A 26,451-nucleotide genomic window follows, 5' to 3' on the forward strand; every position below is an offset into this window, starting at 1 on the left:
TATTATACATATAGATCAAGTGGGGTTTATTCATGGTCATATTTCTTCTGAAAATATAAGATGTTTTATAAATATTGTGGTCAGTAGCGAATGATAAGACTTGCTGCCATCTCTTGAGGCAGAGAAGGTGTTTGATAGGGTGGAAAAGGGATCTTTTAGGTCCCTAGGAGGTTTAGGTCTCCCCAAAATGTTGTTTTATTGTATGCTTTTAGACTTAGACACATGGCCATTGGTCTCTTCCACCAGAGCGGTCCTTGCCCCAATCTCACCATGTTCTGTGGTTCTCTGCTAAGATTCAAGAATTCTGGGCAAGAGTCCAGAATATTATCTGTGAGGTTTTAGATGCTCAAATTAATTTTTGCCCCAGGCAATGTATATTAGCGATGGGGCAGTTAATAAATTAGGTGACAAATATATTAAAAGCTGGTTCCAAACTAGTGTAATGATTGGCAGACAAATCATTCTTAGAGGATGGAAGTCAAATGGTGCTTTTTTTCAAAAATGGTTCATCGAATTGGACAGCATGGCTGCATTTGAAAAGATGTCACATAAACAGTTTGGCAGATTGAACACGTTTGATAAGAAATGGGACAGGTATTTTTCCTTTCTGGAAGGCTCTCAGTGAGGACCATGTGGATAGAAACGAAATTATATTAGTAATTGTGGATTCTGTTCTTTGTGGAATTCTTTTTTTAATCTTTGTTGATTTTATATTGTATTCTCCAAAAAAAAAAAAAAAAAAATGTGTTATTGGGGCTCAGATCAGTCCAGAGCCTTTTACAATTAAGTTTGGGAGTCAAAATTCAAAACGCACAATATAACTATTATCTAATCCTTTACAGCAGTCAATTCAGTTCACCACATCATACCCATAAATCAGACCTGTAGTCCTTAACACACATTTTTCAATGTATTCCTGGCATTACTTGAACACGAATTCCATGCATCTCCCCTTAAGATTCTTTGCATATATGTTGTAATACGTTGTAGTTACGTTCATGTCTTATCTAGCTCAAGTTCAAAAACTCAATGATTTCTTTCAAACTGGATGTAAGTGTATAAAGACTGTATTCACATGGGGCACATTTTATTTTGTGATTTGATTATCTTAACCCTTTGTACTATAATGGGATATTATCATCTGTTAATTTTTCTTATAGTTTTCACTGAGAACACAACAACTGTGACAATTGTAACCTGATAAAAGAACATACAGTATATATATTGGGGGGAAATCTTATTCACTTACAGTCCACAGAACAGTATATAGTGAGCAGTTAAGAGAGGACCTGGTTCATTCGTTCCTCTGCTGACCCAGATTTAGCTTTGGCCACCCATTTGTCTGACTTGCTTATTCAGTGTGGAGTCGAGTGTGTACAATTCTTAAGATTGCGGATAAAGGCATCAAGCCCAGACTTCAATTTTACCACTGTCTGTGGCTGTTTTTTGAAATAATGGCTTAGGCGTTCAAGGTTTTTACACAGCATAGGACTTCTTTCAACATTGAGAGACCTTCAAAAGCTTTTTGAGTGAATTCTGTTGCATTATTTAATAATGTCTAAGATGTATCTCTCAGTGTCCTTACCTTTTGCCAATCTTCACTTACAACAGTGTAGGACGCAACAAAAAATGTTTATGATGCAGTCACAGCATCATAGTAAAGACCATCAGGGAAATCTAGAACCATTAACAAACTGATTTCTCATCAGTAGATGAGAGACTGACAGATTCCTACAGGCTTGTAGGAGACCTTACACAACTTGCCTCAAACTCTTTGTAACATATTGAATGGCGACACTTATCTGCACTGTAATTACACAAACTACACCACATACAACATCTAACATATTGGCCCAGTAAAGAAACACATGGTGGTCTATTTCAAACGACCTTCGACCAATAAATTAAACCATGCATCTTCATTAGCTTCCATGGTTTCCCACTAGAGCCTTGTCAAACCTGAGCCAAGCTCCTTGCTTTTGAATATTAAGACTTTAAAAGCACTGACTGCTTATTCTACTTTTAACATTAACCTCATGGAAATTTGGTTTAAACATTTAGACCACATTTTAATTTCCCTTATCTTCATATACTGGCAGTTCCATCAGTAGACTGGTCCTCATAAATATTTTGTTTTTAAAAGGGATCTGTATCCCTTGGAATGATCAAAAACCATATGCAAAGTATGCTAATTAACAAGACCAAAATGCACGCCAAGGCAAAAAGAAGAAGAATCTTCATGGGTTGAAATACATAGGCCTTACCATGAAGAATGCATAGGTAAGGTGCCTTATTTATAATAATTGTATTATATATAATTTCTAAGGTTAGTTCTCTACTTTAAGCTTTTACATTTCATCATTTATGAGATGCTATTATCCAAAGTGACTTACAAATAAAGAAGCAATCCAGCCTTTTTAATATAATACACTATACAAGTTAAGCTCAGTCAACAGAATTTGTGGCATAATGATGCTTACAACAAAAATGTATTGAAACTTACAGTGAGGCACTTATTTTTTTCACTTTTCACAATTTTTGAAATTTTCAAATTCTGAAAAGGCAGACATGTAAAGCTTATTACTTTATAAAAGCACATTCATTTTTCTGTTAAAACTTGTGTATTGTTTGAAGTTGTATAATTGTTGCTTTTATGGTCATTAAAGGTTTTAGAGTTGCTGCTGTTACATCGTCATGTCAATGAAGTTGTAACATTGGATATAACAACATAAAAAAGGTTAGAACGATTCTATCACACAAAAATCATGTAAACCACATGTTTAGTTTACATTTTGTGGCTATACTTTCAAAACAATGAACATTTTAACATTTACAGATTGGCCCCAATAAAAAAATAAATAATTTTTTTTAAAGAAGGGACAAGTCTAAATTTATTTTAGTGGTAATCAACATTATTCCACAATTGCTGTCAATTGAGCTTAACTTGTTTTGAACCCAGAATATTCCTTTAACAGTCTATGGTTCTTTAGACTTATTGGATATAGTAGAAAAGATATTCAACAAAAGCGTTGTTACATTTAAAGATGTTTTGGTTTGATTAAATATCAGGCCACAAGCCACTCCAATACATTTGAAAATCCAGTATTTTATTATTCAGATCTATATTATCTTATCTTATGCATTTGCCATTTTTGCTGTGTAAATGTTTGCTCTGTTTGAATTAATCAGATGTATTTATCTGCATCCATGATGTACAACAAAAAATGTGACCTCGATTGACATCCTGTCCTCTGACATTTGAGTGGAGGGGTAGTGACCCACAAGGTCCAACCCCCCATGTGGCCCTCCAAATTATTCATGCCCCTAACATTTACACTGCACATGCCCTCTCTCAACACAAGCCTGCCAAAAGTCGAAGGATCTCTTTGCATATCAGAAAATGTATTGAAAAATGACATCTGATGGATGTGTCTAGAAACGTTCATTTTTACATGTTTCTCATAAAACGGATATATATATTCAAATTCAGATCCTTTCATTTAAAAAAAAAAAAATTAAGTAAAAAATGTACATCTTAAAACAAGCTCCACTTTGGATAATGAGTGGATTATTGAAAATAAAACAGAAATGAACCAAAGTCTTTTTGCATTCTGTTCTTTCTCCAAAAATCAAGTTAAACTTTATAAGAAAAAAGGCTTCTGTTCAGGTCCGATTTTTGGGGGGCTTTGTGGAAGGTCTCAACTCAGTCTCACCATGAGCAAAGGCACAATTCTCAAAGGGTAGTGGGCATCCATGGGGATGGTGGGTGTGGAACCAGCAGAGTCGGGTCTTCAGGGCACCTGCGGGGGGCGGTTTGCGTTTGGAGTTCACTCTAGAGCTCTGTGCTGTTGCATGAGTTCTCCAATCCCGAATAAAGACCCTTCCACCCTCCACTATGGAAAAAATAGAAACAGAGATAAATGTCAGTTATTATTATCTGTAAAATGTATCTGTCAGCCCTGAAATGAAAATAAAATAAGATTGCCAACTTGAAAGCATTCCTTTGAAGGGGTAATATTTTGTGGGGGTTTCAGCTTGACTATAATGTTCAGCAGTGTGGTATTTTCTCTTATGACCTGAGGTGCTTAAATTCCCTTTTTATCCCCTTCCAGGCATATTCACACTTCACGATGGATTTCTGCTTATCTTTCTAAATATACATTGTATTTACACTAAGGGAATAATGTATATGGCACTATTACAACTGAAACATGTAACTTTTTCGGTGTTAAAATACTCTCTCCTATTCCAGCTTGATATGCAGAAACAACTATAAGTAAGCCATTCGCAGGCTGATTTCCTCAATCTAAACAACGTGTCTCTGTGGCGCTATAAAAATACTGCTCTGTTTGTTTGAGTGTCCCAACTGCCTGACATAGCAACACTGGCTTGACCAATGGTGTGAGTTTGAAACAATGGCTATTTCTATCAAATGGCAGACATATGGAATATTCAGGAAAACAATGTTTATTTTGCAATTCCATTTGGTGCCACTAGAGGTACAGAAATTACACACATCAACTTTACACACTTTTTATTGAAATTGCATTTTGACATTTACAGAATCCCACACATAACTGTATAAAGCTCTGCCTACATGCTAAAAAAAGCTCAGAAGCCAGAGGTAACAGAGGGCCAGCATCTGTCAAGCATAATTCATAGCTAGAAATTAAAGTGCTGGAACGGCACTAAATACCTCTGAACACCTGGTGGTTGTTTTTTAGCAGTGTTTGGAGACCTCCACACTCTTTCTTTAGTGCCTGTAAAGTGGACTGATCCAGGAGGTCAGCTACTTCACTAATCAACAGACTGCCTGAAGAAAATAAGACAAAAAGAGGGAGTGAGAGGGAATTAGTAGGTGGTTGAAAAACAAGACGAGCACAATGATGTTATATAGAATGAAAGAGAGGTCAAGCCATAAATACCATAAACAACCTCAAAGCTACCAAAATACTAATGACCTTGTATTCAAGAAGGCAATTAAGTTTAGTATTGAAAATGTGTAAAATATTATCAAAACTGACTGTGCTGTATACGGCAATTTGTTTTTAGGGTCTACAACTAAATATGTCTGGGCCACACACACACACACACACACACACACACACACACACACACACACACACACACACACACACACACACACACACACACACACACACACACACACACACACACACACACACACACACACACACACACACACACACACACACCTTAATTTTCTTCCACATTTTATGTTGCAGCCTTATGCTAAAATGCTTTAAAAAAAATCTTTAACATTAACATAAGTATTCAGACCCTTTGCTATGAGACTTAAAATTTAGCTCAGGTGCAACCCATTTCTCTGGATCATCTTTGAGATGTTTCTACACATTGATTGGAGTCCACCGATGGCTAATTCAATTGATTGGATATGACTTGGAAAGGCACACACACATGTCTACATAAGGTCTCACAGCTGAAACTACATATCAGAACAAAAACCAAGCCATGAGGTCAAAGGAACTGCCTGCAGAGCTCAGAGACAGGATTGTGTAGAGACACAGATCTGGGGAAGGCTACAAAACATTTTTTGGCTTCATTGAAGGTTCCCAAGAGCACAGTGGCCTTGGTAATTCTTAAATGGAAGTTTGGAACAACCAGGACTAGCGCTGGCCGCCCAGGCAAACTGAGCAATCGGGGGGAAGGGCCTTTGTAAGATAGGTGACCAAGAATCTGATGGTCACTCTGGTTGAGCTCCAGAGATCATGTGTGGAGATGGGAGAAACATGCAGAAGGACAACATCACTACAACACTCCATCGATATGGGCATTATGGCAGAGGGGCCAGACGGAAGCCCCTCCTCAGTGCAAGACACAAAAAAGCACCTAAATTACTCTCAGACTTTGAGAAGCAAGATTCCCTGGTATGATGAAATGAAGATTGAACTGTTTGGCCTCAATTCCAAGCGTCATGTCTGTAGGAACCCAGGCACTGCCAATCACCTGCGCAATACCAGCCCAACGGTGAAGCATGGTGGTGGCAGCATCATGCTGTGGGGTTATTCTTCAGCGACAGGGACTAGGGGACTGGTCAGGGTTAAAGGGAAAGCTGAACACATAAATAAATACAGAGATATCCTTAAAGAAAACCTGGTCCAAAAGCACTCAGGACCTCAGACTGGGCCGAGGTTTCACCTTCCAACAGGACAATGACCCTAAGCACACAGCCAAGACCATGCAAGAGTGGCTTATGGACAACTCTGTGATTGAGTTGCCCAGCTAGAGCCTGGACATTGAACACAAACGAACATCTCTGGAGTGACCTGAAAAAGGCTGTCCACCGACGGTCCCCATAAAACCTGACAAAGCTTGAGAGGATCTGCAGAGAAGAATGGCAGACAATCTCCAAATCCAGGAGTGCAAAGCTAGTCGCGTCATACCCAAAAAGACTAAGTACTGAGGTAAGGGTCTGAATACTTATATCAATGTGATATTTCAGTTTGTCTTTATTTGCCAAGTTATCAAAATCTGGTTTCTGCTTTGTCATTATGGGGTATGGAGTGTAGATTGATGTGGAATTTTTTTTATTTTTATTTATATATATATATATTCAGATTTTTAGCAAGGTTGTTTTTATTTCTTATATATATAAAAGAAATAAAAACAACCTTGCTAAAAATCTGAATAAAATTTAATCTCAATTATTTAGTGCACCATACTTCTATCAGAAATTAACAAGGAATATTAATAACAGTCAGTAGAGAATGAGACCATAATTGCTGGTTCAATCATCTTCTGTTATTCCCATCAAATCTTTGGGAGTACGAAAACACACTATAGTTCTTTGTTGTTCTTACAAACATTGCCAAATAAAGGGGGGTTGGACATTTTTCTTGATGTCAGTCAAGACATGACTTTATTAAAATACCTTCTGAAGTGTTGTGATCACTGAACTTTCCCACTGGCCTTTGTAAGATCGGTAGTTGATTTTTGTTTTTTACCCTTTTACAGCTTTGTGACTCAGTTGAGAGCACCCGCTTCGAGCATGTGAGGTAATGGATGGTGTTTGCCAAAGAACCCTTGTCAAAGAATTATTGGCTTAGATATCCCATACTTTAGAGGAATTGCATCAGATGCCAGTATTTTTTACTAAATGAGATTCAAAATATTGTAAAACATAGTTTGCTAATCAGTGTTTAAATGGTACCCTAAAACAGTGAACTATGATCTTTCAGGCCATTACAAGCCACTGGAAATAATACCCACCACTAGCCACCAATGCACTTTGAATCCATAATCACCAGCAAATAGATCTTTCTTTAAGGTAAATTCCCAAAGCAATCTACACTTCACCATGGCATATTGCATTTCCTGAGAAACCCCGGTATTGAAGAATTGAACCTATGATCTCTGTAATAGAACACCTTACTTTTCATCTTACACTGCCCAACAAGACCCTGATGGAAATGATACACATGTCAGCCGAAGGCAAATTTACACGTAAAATATGTTAATCGTACCGAAAGAGGCCTTTACAATGTGTTTCTATGTATGATCAAATGAGCATCCGTTTCATGTACACTTATAAATAGCATCTGAAATCCCTCCTAGTACTCATGGAACACATTTTAAATGAGGCTGGCTGGAATCTTCAGACCGTAAACCTGTTTCCATAGCAACCACGAGTAGACCCATGGGCTGTGAGACCCAATGTGCCGCAGAAACCCGTTCCCCCGCAGCACATGGTGAACCCAATCTCTGACGCCTTGACCCACAAGTTCATGTTCTGAATTAGTGAATGTCAGTTTGGGTCTGCTGAAGCTCATCTAACAGATATATCATTGTCGTAACCTTCACCCAGCACATGCATCTTTTCTTGAGCAGTAGATGGAACGTTTCAGAAAAGCTCTTGAGAGGTCTTCACAGCCATTTAATATATAGGAGTTTGAGTCCATGCACTTTGACACTGGTGTGGGGAAAAAAAACTAATCCTTACAGCGATGCCTATTCTGCCAATTACAGCCTGTACCAGTCAAGACAGAAAATTACACTTCACTGAACACTGCCTGCGTCTCTCCAGTCAATTTAGAATTGGCTCCAAATACTATAAACTAATCAATATCCTTAAAATGTAATTTTCATCCTTACTGTTTAAACATTTAATTATTCAACAAAAGCATTACTATTATTACACATATTGTGTAGCAAGATTATGTTTTGCAGATGTACCTTTATGGTAATTCCAGAGAGGAGGAATCTGTTGCTTCTGAAGGTTTTTCTCCCTACACTACTTAACATCTTATGGAGTTTTTTGCCCCCTGCTCACTGGGGACTTTAAGACATTAGGGCAGGATTATCTGTTAAGCCACAATGAAACAATATGTATTGTGAAAAGGGCTTTACAATAAAGCTGACTTGATGCGACATACAGCTCTTCAAATAAGAAACAAACAACAACATGAAAACATTGATAGCATGCAACTTCAAAATCCTTACTGTGATACAAAAACATTTTAACCAAAAGCAAGTCACATGAAAAAAGAGATCCTAGTTACATATTTCGACAGGGGAAAACAAGGATTTCTACATACCAGGCAAAAGACTTAAGCCTAAAATCATAGGCGCCAGACTTCTTTGCATTTGAAGCCCTAATATAATATCAAGTACAAATATAAGTGCATTATGAGATGCCCTTTAGAGAGGGTAAGCAAATGTAAATTAATGGCTGAGAAAACCTCGCAACTGAAATGACTCAGTGCTGTATACATTTGTCATTCCGTACACTGATAATATTGTACTGTAACAATATCAGTAACAGATTTTTATCATGAGAATGAAAATTCTCTCATGATTTACTCATCCTCATGACATCTCAGATGTGTAGGACTTTCTTTCTTCTGCAGAACACAAATGAAGATTTTTAGAAGAAAATTTCAGCTCTGTAGGTCCTCACAATGCAAGTGAAAAGGTGCCAAAATTGTGATGCTCCAAAATCCGCATAAAGGGAGCATAAAAGTAATCCATATGACATAAATCCATGTGTTCAGACACAATATGATAGGTGTGGGTGATAAACAGATCAATGTACAAGTCATATTTTGTTTTTATCATAAATTGTCCTCCCTGCCCATTAGGGGGCAATGTGCACAAAGAATGTGAATCACCAAAAACAGGAGGAGAAAGTTAAGGAAAAAGGACTTAAAAATTGACCTGTTTCTCACTCACACCTATCATGTCACTTCAAAAGACACAGATTTAACCACCAGCGTCATCTGGAGTACTTCTATGGTGCCCTTTTGTGGATTTTGGAGCTTAAAATGTTGGCACCCATTCACTTGCATCGTATGGACCTACAGAACCAAGATATTTTCTACAAATCTTTATGTTCAGCAGATGAAAGAAAGTCAAAGTCGAGGATGAGTAAATGATTTTAAATTTTGGGGTGAACTCTCCCTTTAAGTAGCTAAATCAAAGCATTTCAAGTCTATTCTTTGTGCGTGTTTAATTACTGACAGGCCATAAAAACATCCTTCTTGTAAAAACATTTAAACTGCATTACAAACACGTTTTTATAAACAGTACTCTTACATAAGCTAATATTAACGGTTTTTCAGGAATGCTTCAAGGGGGCATTGCCCAAATTTCACATGTCCCAGCCCTTTTAAAGGCATGTAATTTAAAATACCTTATTGAAATACCTCTACACAAATATAACTCGTGCATAAAACATAAAAGCAAGGGTGCATAATTCAAACGGACAACAACATCCAAGATCTGCCCTGATGGCAACCGCCTGTCTCTCTGTCTATTTTGTTCTCTATTTTTTCTCTCAACAGTGTATTCAGTAATACTGCATGCGACTCCTTTAAGGGTTATAACTGAATCAGGATGTGAATTGTGCGTGTGCACAAGCCACCTCATTCTGTCATATACTGTGTGGATCACACAAGCAGAAGAGTGAAAAAGTTCAAAAGGTCAGCAGGTGTCAGTCACGCTTTCTGATGATAACGAATGCTACAGTACATGGAACTAGTTTATTACTTTTATTTATATTGGTTTTCAGATTCGTTTGGAATCAAATCTGTTGGTCAGCTTTGTGGAAATTAGCTGTAGTGCATTAGTAACTTTAACTGCAATTTCAGCACACTAGAATTTCAGAGATTTCAGAGGAATGTTGAGCTTAACTTAAAAATGCTCATCTGGTGCGTCTTGCAGATGCTTTCTGTGTTCACTCAAACAACAAGAACAAATCCTATTTTTCCATTTAAAATATAGAGTATGCAATTAAAATGTAGCAAACATGGCAATATATATGCAAAGTTCAATGTATAATAAAAGGGTTAGCTGTGGTTAATTAGCTTTTGCTCAAGCTATGCATAACACTACATTATATTGTACTGATATAGTACATATATCTGAACGAGTACATATATCGATACCTCCTTTTCGGCACTTGCCAATACTGATACTTTTTGTTTTTACTTTATTCAAATTAAGTGCCTCACACTACAAAGTGAATAAGCACTCTGCTTGCTGTCATCGTTTATCCATGCATGAGCCAAGTAGCTCTAAAAGGTATGTTCAGCCAGCATCAGCACAACAAACACATACAAGCACATACAAATGTCAGGGGGGTAATTTTGGTTCGTATGTTTGTAAAAAAAGAAAAAAAAGAAAGGCTAATCCATTTTGGACTAGCATTCACACAAAAATGCAAGTCTTGTTCATTTGTTGTCTTTTGGCAGTTAGTATGCTATGAGGATGCTAAATGATTTCAATTAGGCCGCAGATTGACCTAACTTGACAAAATATAATATAATGTGACAATAAATCATACTGTATGAAGAGATAACATTTGGCATGTCACTCCATATGATGAATCGTGTTCAAGTAGATTGCATTTAAGATAACTAACCACAGAGGAAACAGCATTTATTAATTTTGCTTTAAATTCATATGAAGTTTTTGACACAATTACAGATTTTTCTGCATTTACAGTGCATTAAAGTCCACAGTGCTTAAGTGCTATCCCCATGATTCTCACTTTAGTCTCTTTTTTCAGCTTGTGACAGATGTTATGCGAGTTATGCAAGATGGTATGTGTTAATTGGAGAAAGAACATAGAGAAACTTAATGCCGTCAAGACGAGGAGAAAGCAGATAAAACGTTTTGGGTCATTGTGTACTTTTCTTTTTACACATCAATACCTTGGTTAACTCCTTACATCCCCTTGTTTCCCTTTATTTCAGTTTATTGTTAAAAGGTATACAGGTAAGTTCATGTACACTTTTTGTATACATGTACTTATACCATTTTTATAATGAATTGTGAAATTCTCTTATTTGTTGTCCTTCAATTTGACATTTGGTTTGGAAATGAACCTTGTGTGACCCAGTATATTTTGGCTTCATTTTATACACAATGCATAACCAAAATGAATAAAACAGACTGAATATTGTTCACAAGACTCTACACAACACTGTCATTTTAGGGTTGCATTTCTGCCGCACCACATCACGACACAACTTCTTTTCTGTGAAGCGTTCCTATGGGCGCAGCGCCAACAAAAGTGCCTCTCACAAGAAACCTCTAAGTTTTTCCATTGAAACCTGTTTGGTTGTAAAGAGGAGCGTAGTTTAGATTGATATTTCACTTTAAAACATCCATTCATTGTTCACGTGTAAGCACGCTGATAAAGACGAAGTCCACATATGTGGAAAATGGGAACTTCCCTCAAGTTGAAAAAACATGTTAGTTATAGCTATATAACTAGAACACATCTGTGGGTCATTTCTCTTCATTTTAATATACTTTTTGTTATACTTTATTATCACTGTACAATATGGTTCCATTCATTAACATTAGTAAACATAATCCTATATTTACAGTGCATTTTCACATTGAGAATAAATGTATTGATCCAAAAGTTGAAAAATGTAGCTTTCAGAGGCTTTCTATTGAGTTAGGTTTAAAATAAGGCACATTTCAAACTGTTTCGAGACCAGTGCAGACAGGCAGCACACTGGAGGTTAAGTTATTCACTAAATAGGGAATAACTTCCCTATTTATGTGAAAGCAGAGGTCAAAACAAGCCATTAATATCTTTTTCCATTTTGGTGCTGCAAAATCAAGGTTGTTTCTTAAAATAAATGTGTCCTTTCTATTTAAAACACATGACTCGTTTCAGATTACACCCTACAATATTTAAATAAAAGTAGGTTTATTAAATCAAGGTATTTTTTTTTTTGCACATACAGTACCCTTGGCTACTCATCATTTTCATGTCTGGTTTGCCAATTGAAACATATTTAGGAACTATTCTTACCTCCTGTGTTCCACGTATCACAGCTATCATTTTTCTCCACATTTTCCTCAGTCTGACTCAGCAAGGCCTTTGCCACCCTCAGAACCACTGCATCCACAAAATCCCTCGGAAGGGCCGCACAATTTCTGACAGACTCAATCTTCTCTCTCGGCTGGAAGCCATTTACCCAGTCACTCGCTGCAGTTGGGATGCTCCGTCCATTCTCAAGGTGATCATGGCCACTTTGATTGGCACTCATGTTCACCCCTGAGCTTGTGAATAAGGCCTGACGCCCTCTGATATAATCACTTCGTCTCTCTTCTATTACAGCCTCATCTGCCTCGGCGTAACTCCTACATCTGCCTATGATGCATACCTGCAAAAGAGCACAGCACAACAGAATGAGACGGAGCATGGCTTGTTTTGACCTCGGCTTTCACATTAATTCACAACCTCAGAGCCGCCAGTGGAGTGTATACAGTAGGGTCTATGCAGAGCTGTTCTTAAAAAACACAACCTATTATTTGCTACTCAATTCAGAGATTCACATGCATTCTTCTGAATAATGCTACAACAAGACAGAGGGAAAAAAGGGCAAGATCTAGAGATACTATATGTAGATGAGAAAATGTTTCTATGAGATAGGGAGTACTAGAACACTCAGAAATGACAGCAATGATTGATCATGAAAATTATAGTTTGGCTCACATATATTTGTATCAACACTTCACATGTGTACATTTCAGTCCTGGGTAGCAACAGTGCTCAACACTCAGTTGGAAAAGATCAGAGTGCATTCCCACAGGGTGTGTTTTTCCTTTTAAAACAGCTAGATAGAAAGCAACTAAATTGAAAAGAACCTAGGGTTTTTATATTTTTTATTTTATTTTTAAATTGAAAAGCCATCTTAAAAATGTGACGCATGACACAAGATGATGAAAAACAGAAAGTGGCCGTGCAACGGCCAAATATGTTCTTCCGTCTGTGAGATCTTTTGTTTTGATCATGGCACAGTGAGGAGCTGCTAATGGAAGTAATATAAATTTACCTCAAAAATAGCCTGCTTCAAACAGACCAGTCTAGACACTGGCACAACCTACCCGTTTAGTGGAGGGGATCCGAAGGCAGTCCTCCTCTGTATGGAAGCCACATTCTATGCTGACATCAGTGATAAAATCGATGTACTCCTTATATTGTGACTTCTTACATTGTCTGCGCTGGTATTTCCCAAAGAAGTCAAAGAAGCAGCAGGGAAGCACAAAGTAGCGGCACGAGTAAGAAGATCTAGACAAGATAGACAGTTGAGACATTTGGCATATTAATATTCCACATATCTACAAAGAACAAATCCAACAGCCTCCATTTCAAATTAATACCCCCTTCAAAAAAAGAAATACAATTAAATGGTTAACTAACCAGCAGCATTTCAAGTCCAGTTATTCTCAGCTTGACCTAGTTTCAAACTACATTTTCAGGCGATGCCAGTTCTGTACATGAGCAACTGCTACCATTATTGCAGTCAGCAAACATGTTTAATGAGTTATTATAGATCACTTATTATAGTAACATTGTTTCAGTATCATTCTCTTTTTTCAATCACTTGCATGAGGCTCCATTTTGAATTGTGTTTTTGTCTGGATATGTTATTTTTGCTTGAATTACCAATCGTTTTACAAAGAGATTTAAAAAATATGAGTTGGTAAAAATTACAAGGAATGATTTCCTGTATGAGAGGAAACATTTGTTTGTATAGCGCATTTCACAACACACAGTTTCAAAGCAGATTAACAGGAAATCGTACTGTAACAGATAATGAAGCTGTAAAATAAAGCCAAAAATAAATATTATGCGTCTTTCTCTTTCTCTTTAATATTCACCTGAAGCCTATTTATTTCCTCTCAATTAAAGGGAAATAAAAAAAGGTAAATATATAATATGTAGTAGCTGACATGATTTGTCCAGCAGTGACATCAGTGTCATACAGCGTGACAAGCTAAATGTCATCTTAAACTATTTTAAACAACAGATTTCTATTCTAGAATTATCATACAGTATCATACATATGGTTTTTATGATTTCATTAATTGAGAGAGATAACAAGAGATATTTGCACAGTATTTAAATGAACTGAAGGAAAAAAAAAAAAAAATAGTAATACTATATACATAGTATACTGTGTATATATTATATATATATAATGTTTTTTTTTACATCTGTCAACTAGTAAAGCAGAGATGGCGAGACAGATCCAGACCATTCCACAACATTACACAGACAATATATGAATAAATTGGTCAAGCTAACCATCTCCACCTAGTGTCTGAGCCAAGATACAAAAAGACTGTCTGAAACATTTTTGTATAGACTTTATAGCTATTTATATCTCTATACTTAATATAACTGCTGCTGAATATGGTGAATGCCAGCCTTTTAAACCAATGTATATAAATGAGAAAAGTGCTTGCAGTTTAAAGTCACATAATCCTGTGGGAGGTAACGGTCACACTGCAAACATTAAAGGGACTACAGTATATAACAAGGCATTACTCATTAAATAATAGCTACTAGTTGTCATAACACAAATTATACTTACCTTTTAAGTAACTTTTACCAGCTTCTTTAAATGTAGTTTTTCTAATTGTTAACTTAGAAAAGAGCTTCTGTTTGGAGATTCTTCTATGCAATTTGGAAGTTTTGTTTTCTGAAATAACACCATGTTGCTATGGTGTTCTGGGTTTTAATTGTGTTACTTACTGGATTAGCAAACAGAATAGAGCTAAACTAGCATGTATTTATTGTTTACCATGATTTGAACTCCAATCTGATCCAGAGAGGAATTTATTTTCTTTTTTCCCCAACTATTATTTTAAATAATTTGACATTTTATTTGTAATAACACAAGTTTTTTTTTGCCCAAACTAAAAGCTAATTTAAATATTCTCCCCACCATCCCAAACCACAAGGAATCATTTATTTAGTGTGCAAACTAATGTTGGAAAAGCAGAATACATAAAGTCCCCAGTCACTTAAGATAAATTAACTGGAGAGCAGGTGTCTCCTCAAATCTAGTGCTAAATTTCCTCTGCTGATGACTTGCCTGGCTGCTATAATGGGGATCCATGGTGTAAGCTCATCTGAGTGGTTTCCAATTAGCCAGTCTGTGGTGGGGAAGAGGAAGCCATCGCTGGGTGTGATGGCATTTTCCTGAAATAGATGAGAGCAGGCGCCATATTTCATAATCATTGACTGAAAACGGAATGACATTGGTAGGCACTCATAGCGGTATGTAATGGATAAGCTAAGAAAATCAATACGTATTAATACGTATTAAATTGTACTGATGACAAATTACAATCAGATCATGTACTAAAACAAACCTACATGCAGCTTGACCAGCTGTGCGAGCCTTGACCCCCCATTTTTTCAGCAGACAGCCCACTCATGGCATCCCAGACTGTAGTAAATATGTGCAGATGGGCACACCATGTGTTTCACCAATGTTGAAATACTACAGGGATTTCACTGAACCACAAATGCACCTCCTAAATTCACAGAGCTTCCGGATAGACCTGCCACTAAAGCATCTCTGCACCTCTTTCAGTGCAGGACATCGTAAATAACAGAGCTCTGGGAATGTTCTGAGCTATGTTCTACGATGAGCAGAGAAAAATAATAAAACAAGGCTTGTATAACAACAGGATCGAGTGGAAAAAAGGTTTGACTTCCTTGAAACATAGCAATTCCGATACTGGATTTTAATCATTGTTTAGCAGAATGTTTTTCTGAACATTTGTTATTAATTTAGCAACTTAATTAAAAATATATTTTTTCCTTCTAATAGTTATAAATAGTACATAAATAGTTATTGTTTAAAGATTATTCTTTGCAACTAGATTATCACATTTTCTGAAAGAAATAGCATGTTAGTGTATGACTAGGCAGTTTCAAGGGTATTGTGGGTGGTTGCTAGAGTGTTACGTTTTGGTCCAAGTCAAAAGAGTCCACCCCAAGTCTCAATGATATTCTGGTCCCTAGATATAGCTCAGGTCCCTCCTTCAAAGTCTACGGGATTTTATTTTTCAACCCTTTTATCGTAGAACAGGTGAAAAATCTCTTAGAAAAATAATAGCACACCTCTCTTCAACAAGTAGCACATCTTAAGTTATCTTTCATGTCCTGTATCACAAACAACGTGAAATGAGTCACGGGCCGAAGATAAATACTTAGGAGTTTTTAAAAACTATAAAAGAGTAGAAACAGTGATGCTTCCCTTAACAATATCACAAAAAAAAAAAAAATACAATTATATACATGTGGAGTACGATAAACTCGGAGGCAAAACTGCTTTGAATGGCTGTGAAAACGAGGCTAAACCCTATTATAAAAGAAAGACGTGATCTTCAATAACATCTTACCTCTAGATGTGTACCAGGTCCATACATGTCCCAGATCTTCCTCTTCCGAATGTCAATGCCCTTTCCAGGATGCTGAAACCCAGGAGAGCATGACTAACTTAAACACGAGTAATTTCAATCAAAGCAGACCATAGAGCACATCACAGCAAGAGTATATAATTCCCTTTTAGTCCCAAGAGGGAGGGAGTCAAATTTCTAATCTCCTGTGTAATTAAAAGCTACAGCACAGCAATGGGTGCTCATATTTTATTTATTTTTTTACTTGCATGGTATCTGCTGTATCATTGATTTTAACACTGGATGAATAATAACAAATCAAAAGAGCTCAACAATAAGGGGCTCCTCTGCTGATTCACAGGCTTCACATACAGTACACAGTGTAGTAATTCAACATGGTAGTACATGTATTAGTTAACCTACCCCTTCTTTATTTAATATGTGAACCAGGAGGCCGTTTCCACAGCCAAGATCAACAAAGGACTGTTTGGTTGTTGTTCCCTTTTCAACACGCTCCTCACCCCACAAGACCTGCACCAGGGACAGAGAAACAAAGTGGTTTTCTGATGTGGTGTCCAAGAGTACATTAAAGCCCATTTACAGCTGTCATTTATGATAGGGTCAAAGGAATAGTTCACACAAAATAAAAATTCTCTCATCATTTACTCACCCTCATGCCATCCCAGATGTGAATGACCTTTTATCTTTATTCTACAGAAAACAAGATTTTTTTGAAGAATATTTCAGCTTTGTAGGTCCATAGGATGCAAGTGAATGGTGACCAAATAAGAAAAGCTTCAAAAAGCACATAAAGGCAGCATAAAATAATCCATACTCTAGTGGTTTTATCCATGTCTTCAGAGGCGATACAATAGATGTGGGAGATAAACAGATCAACATTAAATCCATTTTACTATAAATCTCAACTTTCACTTCCACATACTTCTTTTGTTTTTTTGGCGATTCACATTTTTTCGTGCATATCGCCACCTACTGGTCGGGGCTGTTCAAAGGTGGTGATTTATATTAAAAAGTACTTACAATTTTATCTTGTTTCTCACCCACACCTATTATATCACTTCTGAAGATGTGGATTTAACCACTGGAGTCGTATGGATTACATTTATGCTGCATTTATACGCTTTATGGAGTTTCAAAGTTCTGCCAAAATTCACTTGCATCATATGGACCTACAGAGCTGAGATATTCTTCTAAAAATCTTAATTTATTCTTAAAAAGCCATACACATCTGAGATGGTATGAGGGTGAGTAAATGGTGAGAGAAGTTTCATTTTTGGGTGAACATCTCTTTAAGAATATTATATCAATATAAATTCAAAAAGTTCTCAAATATGTTTTCCTATTTACTAGTACACAATATATATATATATATATATATATATATATATATATATATATATATATATATATATCTATAATAAAAACAAACATAAGCTATTGATCGACACATAAATAGCATAATAAAGGGACATTACAACTTACCAACAGATATGTAGCAATGGCAACATCTTCAAACACAAACTTCTCCGGATCAGTAACTTCAGGCCAGACCTTAAACAATGAATTGCTTTTATTATTTTAATGACTTTGCAGGCATGTCAAACTTTGCAGACAAATCCAATGCAAGCAAACATTGAATGCATGTCTGAGACTAAAAAATGGTCCAGGACCCATGAAGACTCCTCACAACCCCTACAGTGGATAATCCTGAACTATATACAGTAACAGAACCAATTTTCTTCTTTTTTACCTAGTTGAGAGATAAGGCTATTCACTTGTCTTAAATAGTTGTTTTTACATTGCAAAGGCAACACAATTAAATTACACAAATTTTTTATTTAATGCTAAATGTTTGGGTGGTTAAAAACAATACAAGTTATTTCAGTGCCACTAGTGCCACCAAACAGAATTGCAAAACTAATGTTTTTAAACTGGCTTAGTAAAGCACATTCTTTTGTCCAGAACACTCCCCCGTCCTCCACTGGTCAAACAAACAGATAGTCCTGTCCCAAACGCACACACATTGGTTGAGCCAATGTTGCTATTTGGGCATGCAGAGCAATGTTATGATATCACCACAGAGCCACAGTGTGAACACTTTTTGGGAAAGTCAACCTATGAATGATTTACTAATAGTTGTCTCTGCATATTAAGCAAATTATTTTAACATTAGAAAAATTACACAAAAATGTGATGTGGCCCTTGATGATTATAATTTTACAGATTTTTCTTGACCTATGCACTGTATGCATGGTGGGATTCACTCTGGAATAAGTGTATATATGTAGGTGGGTCTGTAATACAAGCATTGAAATGCATCATTTTTAAAAGATACGAGTAATAGTGTGTCGATCTCATAAAATAGCAGGGTCTAAGTAATAGACAGAAACATAAGTATTTATGAAGTCATTATCAGCCATTAAAGTCATGATTTGAGTGAAAGTGAATAAAACACAGATGTTGTAGCACCGCTAGTGTTAATTTCTCCTGGAAACTGATGGGAATTGTACCTGAAGACACGTATGACACTTTTTACAAAAATGTATATAGAGACACATTTTCAATATGAGACATGGTTGGTTGCTTTGTATACGAATTTGGTTTCGACAGCCAGACAATCAGGACAAGTCCTATACCGTGCATGTGGCCAGTCCATCCCTGATGCATGTGGTAAGACAACCACCTCACCTTCACTAATTCTTTGTACTTCTCTTTCAGCTGCTGGTAGAGGATGCTGTACTTCTCCACTGGTACGAGAGACAGGGTGCTCTTAAACTCACTGGTCTTGCTCTCTAGAGCCCAGCGTGATAGTTTAGGCAGGAGTTCAGTACAGAGCCAGGACAGTTTAGGGTATGCCACTCCATCACTGTACCACTGCTCGGGCCTCAGAGCATGAAGAGACAAAGTCCTGAAAAAGAGAGAAGAGTCATACAATAATCGCATAAACAAAGCCGTTCCCTCAATATGACTGGACTGATAACGCAATATCTTTCTCTGTAAAACTCTGAGGTGCATCATGTGACTGTGAGGTCTGACTGTTCTCAGTCTAAATTTCTAGAAACAACTTGAAAGGAGCAGGAGATCTACTGTATATAGACAAAGTTTGAAGTTTTACAAGCTTGAATGACATGCATAATGCCATATGCATAATGAATAAATAAAATATAGAATCTCTTTAAATGCAAAGATGTGGAGGACAAAAGTAACAATACTTTAAATATTGCTTTTTGTTACACATTTTACCACATTCTCCATTCCCTAATTTTATAGTCTTATTGATCAAGGCTCCTTTTTTATGCTCAGTGCCAATCAATACAAGTAGGCATTGTCAAGTATGCAATTGGCTAAAGAGATGCACTACAAGTCCAGCATGTATTTTATCTGTTGCTTTCACAGTTAACAATCCACAGATTTTGCAGCTAAATAAAGCGTTTTTCAGCCCCCAGTGATAATAAATTTTAGAAAGCGACCACTGATTTATTTAATGGTGACGCAGCATTTTTGGCTACTTCTCCAGCTGAGTTTAACTCTGTTGAATAGGTAATCAAAAAGGATGAGAACAAAGTGAGAAGAACAGAGCAGTCTATAAAGCCTGAGCACAAACCCGAGCTGCCCCCTACTGAGCAGTTTCTTGCTCTTTCAGTTCAGTAAGAATGTCATATATCTATTGTTGAGGTTCAACATTACAGTATGCATTTTTACAGACTAGTAATGATTTAGAAGGCACCTGAAGAGAAGGTACTCTTGATACATTGTTATTTGAAAATAGTTCACTTGAAGTTTATAAGAAAATTCTCTCATCATTTAATCACCCTCATGCCTTCCCAGATGTGTATGGCTTTCTTTCAGCTGAAGAACACAAATTAAGATTTTTAGAAGAACATTTCAACTCTGCAAGTCCATATAATGCAAGTGAATGTGTACCAAAATTTTGACGCTCCAAAAGCACATGAAGACAGCATAAAAGTAATCCATAAATATTTTTTAATTTAATTTGTAATTTAAAAAAAAAAAAATGGTCAGCTATTTTTTATTTATTTATTTATTTTTGTCCTTTTGAAGGCTTTTAATGACATAGTTAATGGAGAGGAGACAGGAAATGACAGGAAAGAAGAGTGGGAATGGAATCGGGAAAGAACCTCACGAGTCGGGATTCAAACTCGGGTCACCTGCGATGCATCAGCACCACATGTCATGGCTCTGACATCCATACATGTAAAAAAGACGCTGCATGACTTGGTATGCTCATAAATTATTGATGCAGTTGGCAATGTTTACTCAAAAACATAGACTCAAATAAAATTAAAACATCATTACTCGTTAAGAAAAATTTGAAGTTTATTGTTGTGTCAACTAAATAACTGGATTTGATTGATACACCATTAATGTTTTAAGGTAGTAGTACTGCTCTGGTTTACAGTGTAGGCTGTCTCAATTGCTTCTGTCTCTATATGCAATCTCAGACAGGCACGATGTTCAGTGGGGGGCTTTGTGGGGGCCATGACATCAGGCAGGGCTCCCTGTTCTACTATTCTAATCTATTGCAAAAGTAATGTTTGGGAGTCTAACATTTAGATTTCCTATTGACACACTAAAGCTGAAAATATAAAACACCATCTTAAGACAATTTTTTTTGTGAAACATCTGACTTTTGCACAGTACTGAGAGATATATATACACACATACATACATACACATACATACATACATATATATACACATACATACATACATACATACATACACTTTTAATTATTTAATGTAACATTTACAATGTATAAAATTACACTTTGTATTATATTACCCTGGAATTAGCTGATGAGAGAGAGAGATACAGTACATTTGCTAAATTATTTCTTCATTTGGAAAGTTTTGGGGACGTAATAGTGGCATTTTGGAGGTAATAATGGAGGTGGGGCACCATTATATCTCCATTGGAGTAGTAGATACTCACCAGACCTCTGACTTCAGTTGCAGCTGGATTTGATAAATGTTACTGCTCTTGAGAGTCACTTGCCCGTTCTCTTCAAAAGGGATGAATGTCACTGCGTTTCCAATAATGTCTTGGAAAAGAGAAAATAAATCTATATTTTACGAGACAAATTACATCAAATCATACAACCAACTGGTCCTGTTCTTACCTTTAATGATAATTTCTTTGAACACACACTTCTCTGTCTTGTGTACTTTAGGAATGATGGTTCTGACTCCAACACACCAGCGTCCTGCTGTTTCATGCTCCTTATGCACAATATCGGCGTCAAGAAAGTAAAACATATCATTAATGTCAATATTGGTCCTCAAGAGAGTGGATATGAAATGCTTGAGTCCCGCAGTGTCCACGTCCCTGTACTCTGACTCTGTCACTCCACACAGCCTCTTATTAACAACATGTGGTTTCTTTATCCAAACATCTGCAGCGGACCACAGACTCTCTGGTCTGCACTTGTCCGTAAGGTTTATTTCAGACAGTTTCGGCATGTTTTCGACCTCATACATGTATATAAAAACAGGGCAACATCATCAAAATGTCCACTACAAACCACGAGTAAACTGTTGACTTAAATCGGCGAAGTAACAGCTGTGTGTGAATATACCGGTTGGCTGTCAAAATAAAAGTTATTGTTTCTACAAATAATTGATAGTTGTAATTATACTGTATGTTAATATGTGTTTTTTTTTTTTTATCATTTGTGGTTTCGAAGACAAATAAAATAAAATAAAAGTATGATTTGTTAAAAGGTGCTTTGATGAATCATTTAAAAACTACTCTATATCGTTATTAATGTTAAAAAAAGAAGAAGAAGAAAAAAAGATAGATCCCATGAGAAACAGACCACACAACAGCTAAATAATATATATTTTTGTATTATAGCAGGGTCTTCTTGCGGAAAAAAAATCTTCAAATTAATTTTCTAGCAGCAATTATTTTTTATTTTTTCATTTTACACCTGTTAAGGGTGTACAATAACACCATAATTAATTTTAACATATATAGAACGTTTTTTTTTTTAGGGCAATTACGCATGTGAATAACACTTTTTTTAGGCTGCTGTATAAACAATAAAAATATATATAATCAGAATTATACAAATCTATTATGGCCGAGCGCCGTGTGTTACGACAGTAAGTCACCGTTTGCGGACACCTTTCAAATGAATGGCAAGAGCCGTGAACTGGTACCTACTTGTCGCAAAATTGTACGCGTCTTCTCTTATATAGCAGCAATTTTATAGTAGTAAACGCCACATATTGTTCATTCCATACAGATTTGTGGTGTAAAATATGCTGAAGATTAACGGACTGGGGGCAAATGCATTAAGCGATGAACTGTTTCCTCACAAAAGCAGTTTATTCAGCACACACAAGCATCTCCTCCATAGACATCCATTAAAAAAAACAATATAAATGGCCTCTAGTTTCCTCGCCAGTGTCCAAAAATTAAAATGTCTATGGGATCGCCACGTTATTCATTTGGGTGTAAAATGATAGAGGGGCTCTGATCCGGCTTTTATTTTGCCCTTTGCAAACGTATTGTTTCCGGTCCGGACAGATTTTGAACTTTCAACCCGCATTAGCTCTTCCTCTTCCGTCGGCAGTGATAACAGGTATGGCGGATTATCTTTTCCCTGAAAATATGATTCAGACATCCATCACAATCTGCCGTTTCTAAGGACCAGATACATAATATTTAGAGCTTTATATTTAGAACAATCTATAATATAAAAACTCAGTGCTATATTTAATCAGTAAAGATACAAGTAACAACTTTGCTACTGCTTGAGGTTTCAGCTGCAAAAGTGTCACGTCCATTTACAAACAGGAACGTCTCCGATTCAGATTTATTATTAGACCTTAAATAAAATGATCATCGTTATTATTGCATTCGTTGATTTGACAAAATAAATATGTTTGTAAATGTGTTAATCTATGTGTTGTCTATTCTGTCGCCGAGTCCCAATGTCGGAAGAGTCAGACTAAAAATGCATATATATGTATATATATATATCTATGTATCTCTGATATGACTTGAGATAATTAAGTGATTGTTTTAGGTCAAGATGCAGCGCCTGACTTACCGTCGTAGGCTTTCCTACAACACTGCTTCAAACAAGACCAGACTGTGAGTACTGCTGCATTGCTAGATCACTCATGATGTTTGCCATAGCATTGTTACACACAATCAGTTAAGAGATTGAAGCTGTACATAATAAATGCATTGTGTCTTTCAGGTCCCGTACTCCTGGCAACCGCATTGTGTACCTGTATACCAAGAAAACTGGGAAGGCACCCAAGTCAGCATGTGGAATCTGCCCTGGTAGACTTCGTGGTGTAAGTAAACCTGCATATGACTCTTGATTTTGTGTTTCTTGCAATGCAGGTGTCTGGACTGAAGAGTAATAAAAGGCAGGCATATCATATTTCTATGAAGGATGTTGATGGAGGATGAGTACAAAAACTAGAAATGTCATCTGATATAATATGAAATGCAATTATGCAGTCGTTTTTGGCCCTTGTTGCTATTTTTACAGATGTCAACGACTGGTACTTGCTATGCTTTTGTAGAGTCATAGTTTGTTGTTTCCATTTTTGTACAGTGTGCATGTTACAAATGGACCCTTTTCACTCTTCTTGGTTTAGGAACGCAGAAGTAAACAATTGCCGGGTAGACTTCGATAGCATTGAGTGGGAGACATTTTACCCATTTCCTCCAGCATCAAAAGAAAAGCATCACACTTATGTTTCAAAACTTTCCAAATTAAGAATAAAATGGAGAGCGATGGATTATGGCTTTCACAAATGAGATTGCAAATTTACTGTCACCCAGCAGCTGTATTCAGTGGCGTAGATTCGGGGGCATATGACACATGTAGTATCCATCCATCTTCAACCGCTTATCCGAAGTCGAGTTGCGGGGGCAGCCCCAAACTTCCCTATCCCGATTCATATTATAACAGCTCTGACTGGGGGACCCCGAGGCATTCCCTGGCCAGTGTGGAGATGTAATCTCTCCACCTAGTCCTGGGTCTTCCCCAAGGCCTCCTCCCAGTTGAATGTGCCTGAAACTCCTCCCTAGGGAGGTGGCCAGGGGGCATCCTTACCAGATGCCCAAACCACCTCAACTGACTCCTTTCGACGCAAAGGAGCAGCGGCTCTACTCCGAGGTCCTCACGGATGACTGAGCTCCTCACCCTATCTCTTAAGGGAGAAGCCCATTTCGGCCGCTTGTACTCGCAACCTAGTTCTTTCGGTCATGACCCAGCCTTCATGACCATAGGTGAGGGTAGGAACAAAAATTGACCGGTAGATCGAGAGCTTTGCCTTTCGGCTCAGCTCTCTTTTTGTGACAACGGTGCGATGGAACGAGTGCAATACCGCCCCCGCTGCCCCGATTCTCTGGCCAACCTCACGCTCCATTGTCCCCTCACTCGTGAACAAGACCCTGAGGTACTTGAACTCCTTCACTTGGGGCAATACCTCCTTCCCTACCTGGAGTACGCACTCCATCGGCATACATGTAGTATAATGTCAGTAAATTACACTAAATCAAAAAAATTGCAGATGTAAAAAAAAAGTTTACTAGATTTATGCTGCTAAATATGGCGGAAAATTGTCATAACAGCCTGTCCATTGTCCATATCCAATTTTAAACACTTGTTGATGGGTAAAGCACAAGGTAGCCTCCATCCCCTCACAATTTATTTGCTCACTGATGCTGATAATGGCATTGTGTGTTAGTGACTGATTGTAGACAAATCAGCAGTGCTCTCCATAGTTATTTTTCATACGCATCTGAAAAGGTTGAAAACAACTGTTTAGATTTAAGTATAGTAAAAGGATAAAAACAGTTTATTGCAGTTATAAGGAAAAAAGAAAAACAAACTGACTCAACAGCACAACAAGTTCCAGTTCACATCTATTGTAAGTCTACGTCAGATTGTAATTACAAAATAATTGCTTCAACTCTTGCTGGAGTTCCATTATATATTGAGCTTGTTTAAACTGTTCACGTCAAGGAGATGGGAAACTTGACATAATCGAAATGGCATGGTTGAAACAATATTGTAATGTTTGTTCCTGAACAGATTCGTGCTGTGAGGCCCCAGGTCCTTATGAGACTGTCAAAAACCAAGAAGCACGTCAGCAGAGCCTATGGTGGCTCCATGTGTGCCAAGTGTGTACGAGACAGGTAATGGACTGAAGCCATTGCATTACTTGGAAATCATTTGGACTAGTTTTTAAATAATTTGATATTCATGGTACAAACTTTAAAAGCCTTCTATGAACACATTAAACATCTGTCTCTCACTTTTTAGGATCAAGCGGGCTTTCCTCATTGAGGAGCAGAAGATTGTTGTCAAAGTACTGAAGGCACAGGCACAGAGCCAGAAGTCTAAGTAAATGTGGATTCGTATTGTTTAAAATAAAAGATTTGGACATCACTGTTGTCATTTTTTCTTGTTTAGAAGGTTGACGTTTATGTTGAAAACCAGGTTAAGAAAAAGTTAATCTATGCTGAGTAAAATAGTTTTCAGGTTGCATTGGTATGAATTAATTTTATTTTAGGTTATTTATCATGGCCACATTTTACAACTAAGAAAATTGAGCCAAATGAAACATGGCTTGCAGTTGAACATGTGTTTTGATTTGGATCATATCTAAATGGTTTCCCACGTATGAATGCAATCCACTCTATTCATTTTGTGTAATTATAAATTACATTTATGC

The 26,451-nt window shown here is 36.9% G+C and overlaps 2 protein-coding genes across 2 annotated transcripts; one reads left to right on the forward strand and one right to left on the reverse strand.

The window, feature by feature from the left end:
* Nucleotides 1-3,111: 3,111 nt before the first annotated feature.
* On the reverse strand, nucleotides 3,112-22,270 carry trmt44 (tRNA methyltransferase 44 homolog). Its single transcript, XM_052135664.1, has 11 exons — nucleotides 21,864-22,270; nucleotides 21,677-21,785; nucleotides 19,411-19,630; nucleotides 18,205-18,273; nucleotides 17,125-17,232; nucleotides 16,705-16,776; nucleotides 15,387-15,493; nucleotides 13,390-13,573; nucleotides 12,311-12,665; nucleotides 4,697-4,813; nucleotides 3,112-3,893 (listed from the first exon to the last, which is right to left on the reverse strand). The coding sequence occupies exons 1-11, from the start codon at nucleotides 22,219-22,221 to the stop codon at nucleotides 3,664-3,666; spliced, it is 1,929 nt and encodes a 642-aa protein (XP_051991624.1). The 5' UTR covers nucleotides 22,222-22,270; the 3' UTR covers nucleotides 3,112-3,663.
* Nucleotides 22,271-23,280: 1,010 nt separating this feature from the next.
* rpl34 (ribosomal protein L34) lies at nucleotides 23,281-26,165 on the forward strand. The gene is made up of 5 exons (XM_052129658.1): nucleotides 23,281-23,330; nucleotides 23,778-23,845; nucleotides 23,955-24,054; nucleotides 25,809-25,912; nucleotides 26,040-26,165. Exons 2-5 carry the CDS (start codon nucleotides 23,784-23,786, stop codon nucleotides 26,122-26,124), a joined length of 351 nt encoding a protein of 116 aa, XP_051985618.1. The 5' UTR covers nucleotides 23,281-23,330; nucleotides 23,778-23,783; the 3' UTR covers nucleotides 26,125-26,165.
* The last annotated feature ends 286 nt before the right edge of the window (nucleotides 26,166-26,451 follow it).

Source organism: Xyrauchen texanus, chromosome 1, assembly GCF_025860055.1.
Source record: "Xyrauchen texanus isolate HMW12.3.18 chromosome 1, RBS_HiC_50CHRs, whole genome shotgun sequence".
Classification (NCBI taxonomy): domain Eukaryota; kingdom Metazoa; phylum Chordata; class Actinopteri; order Cypriniformes; family Catostomidae; genus Xyrauchen; species Xyrauchen texanus.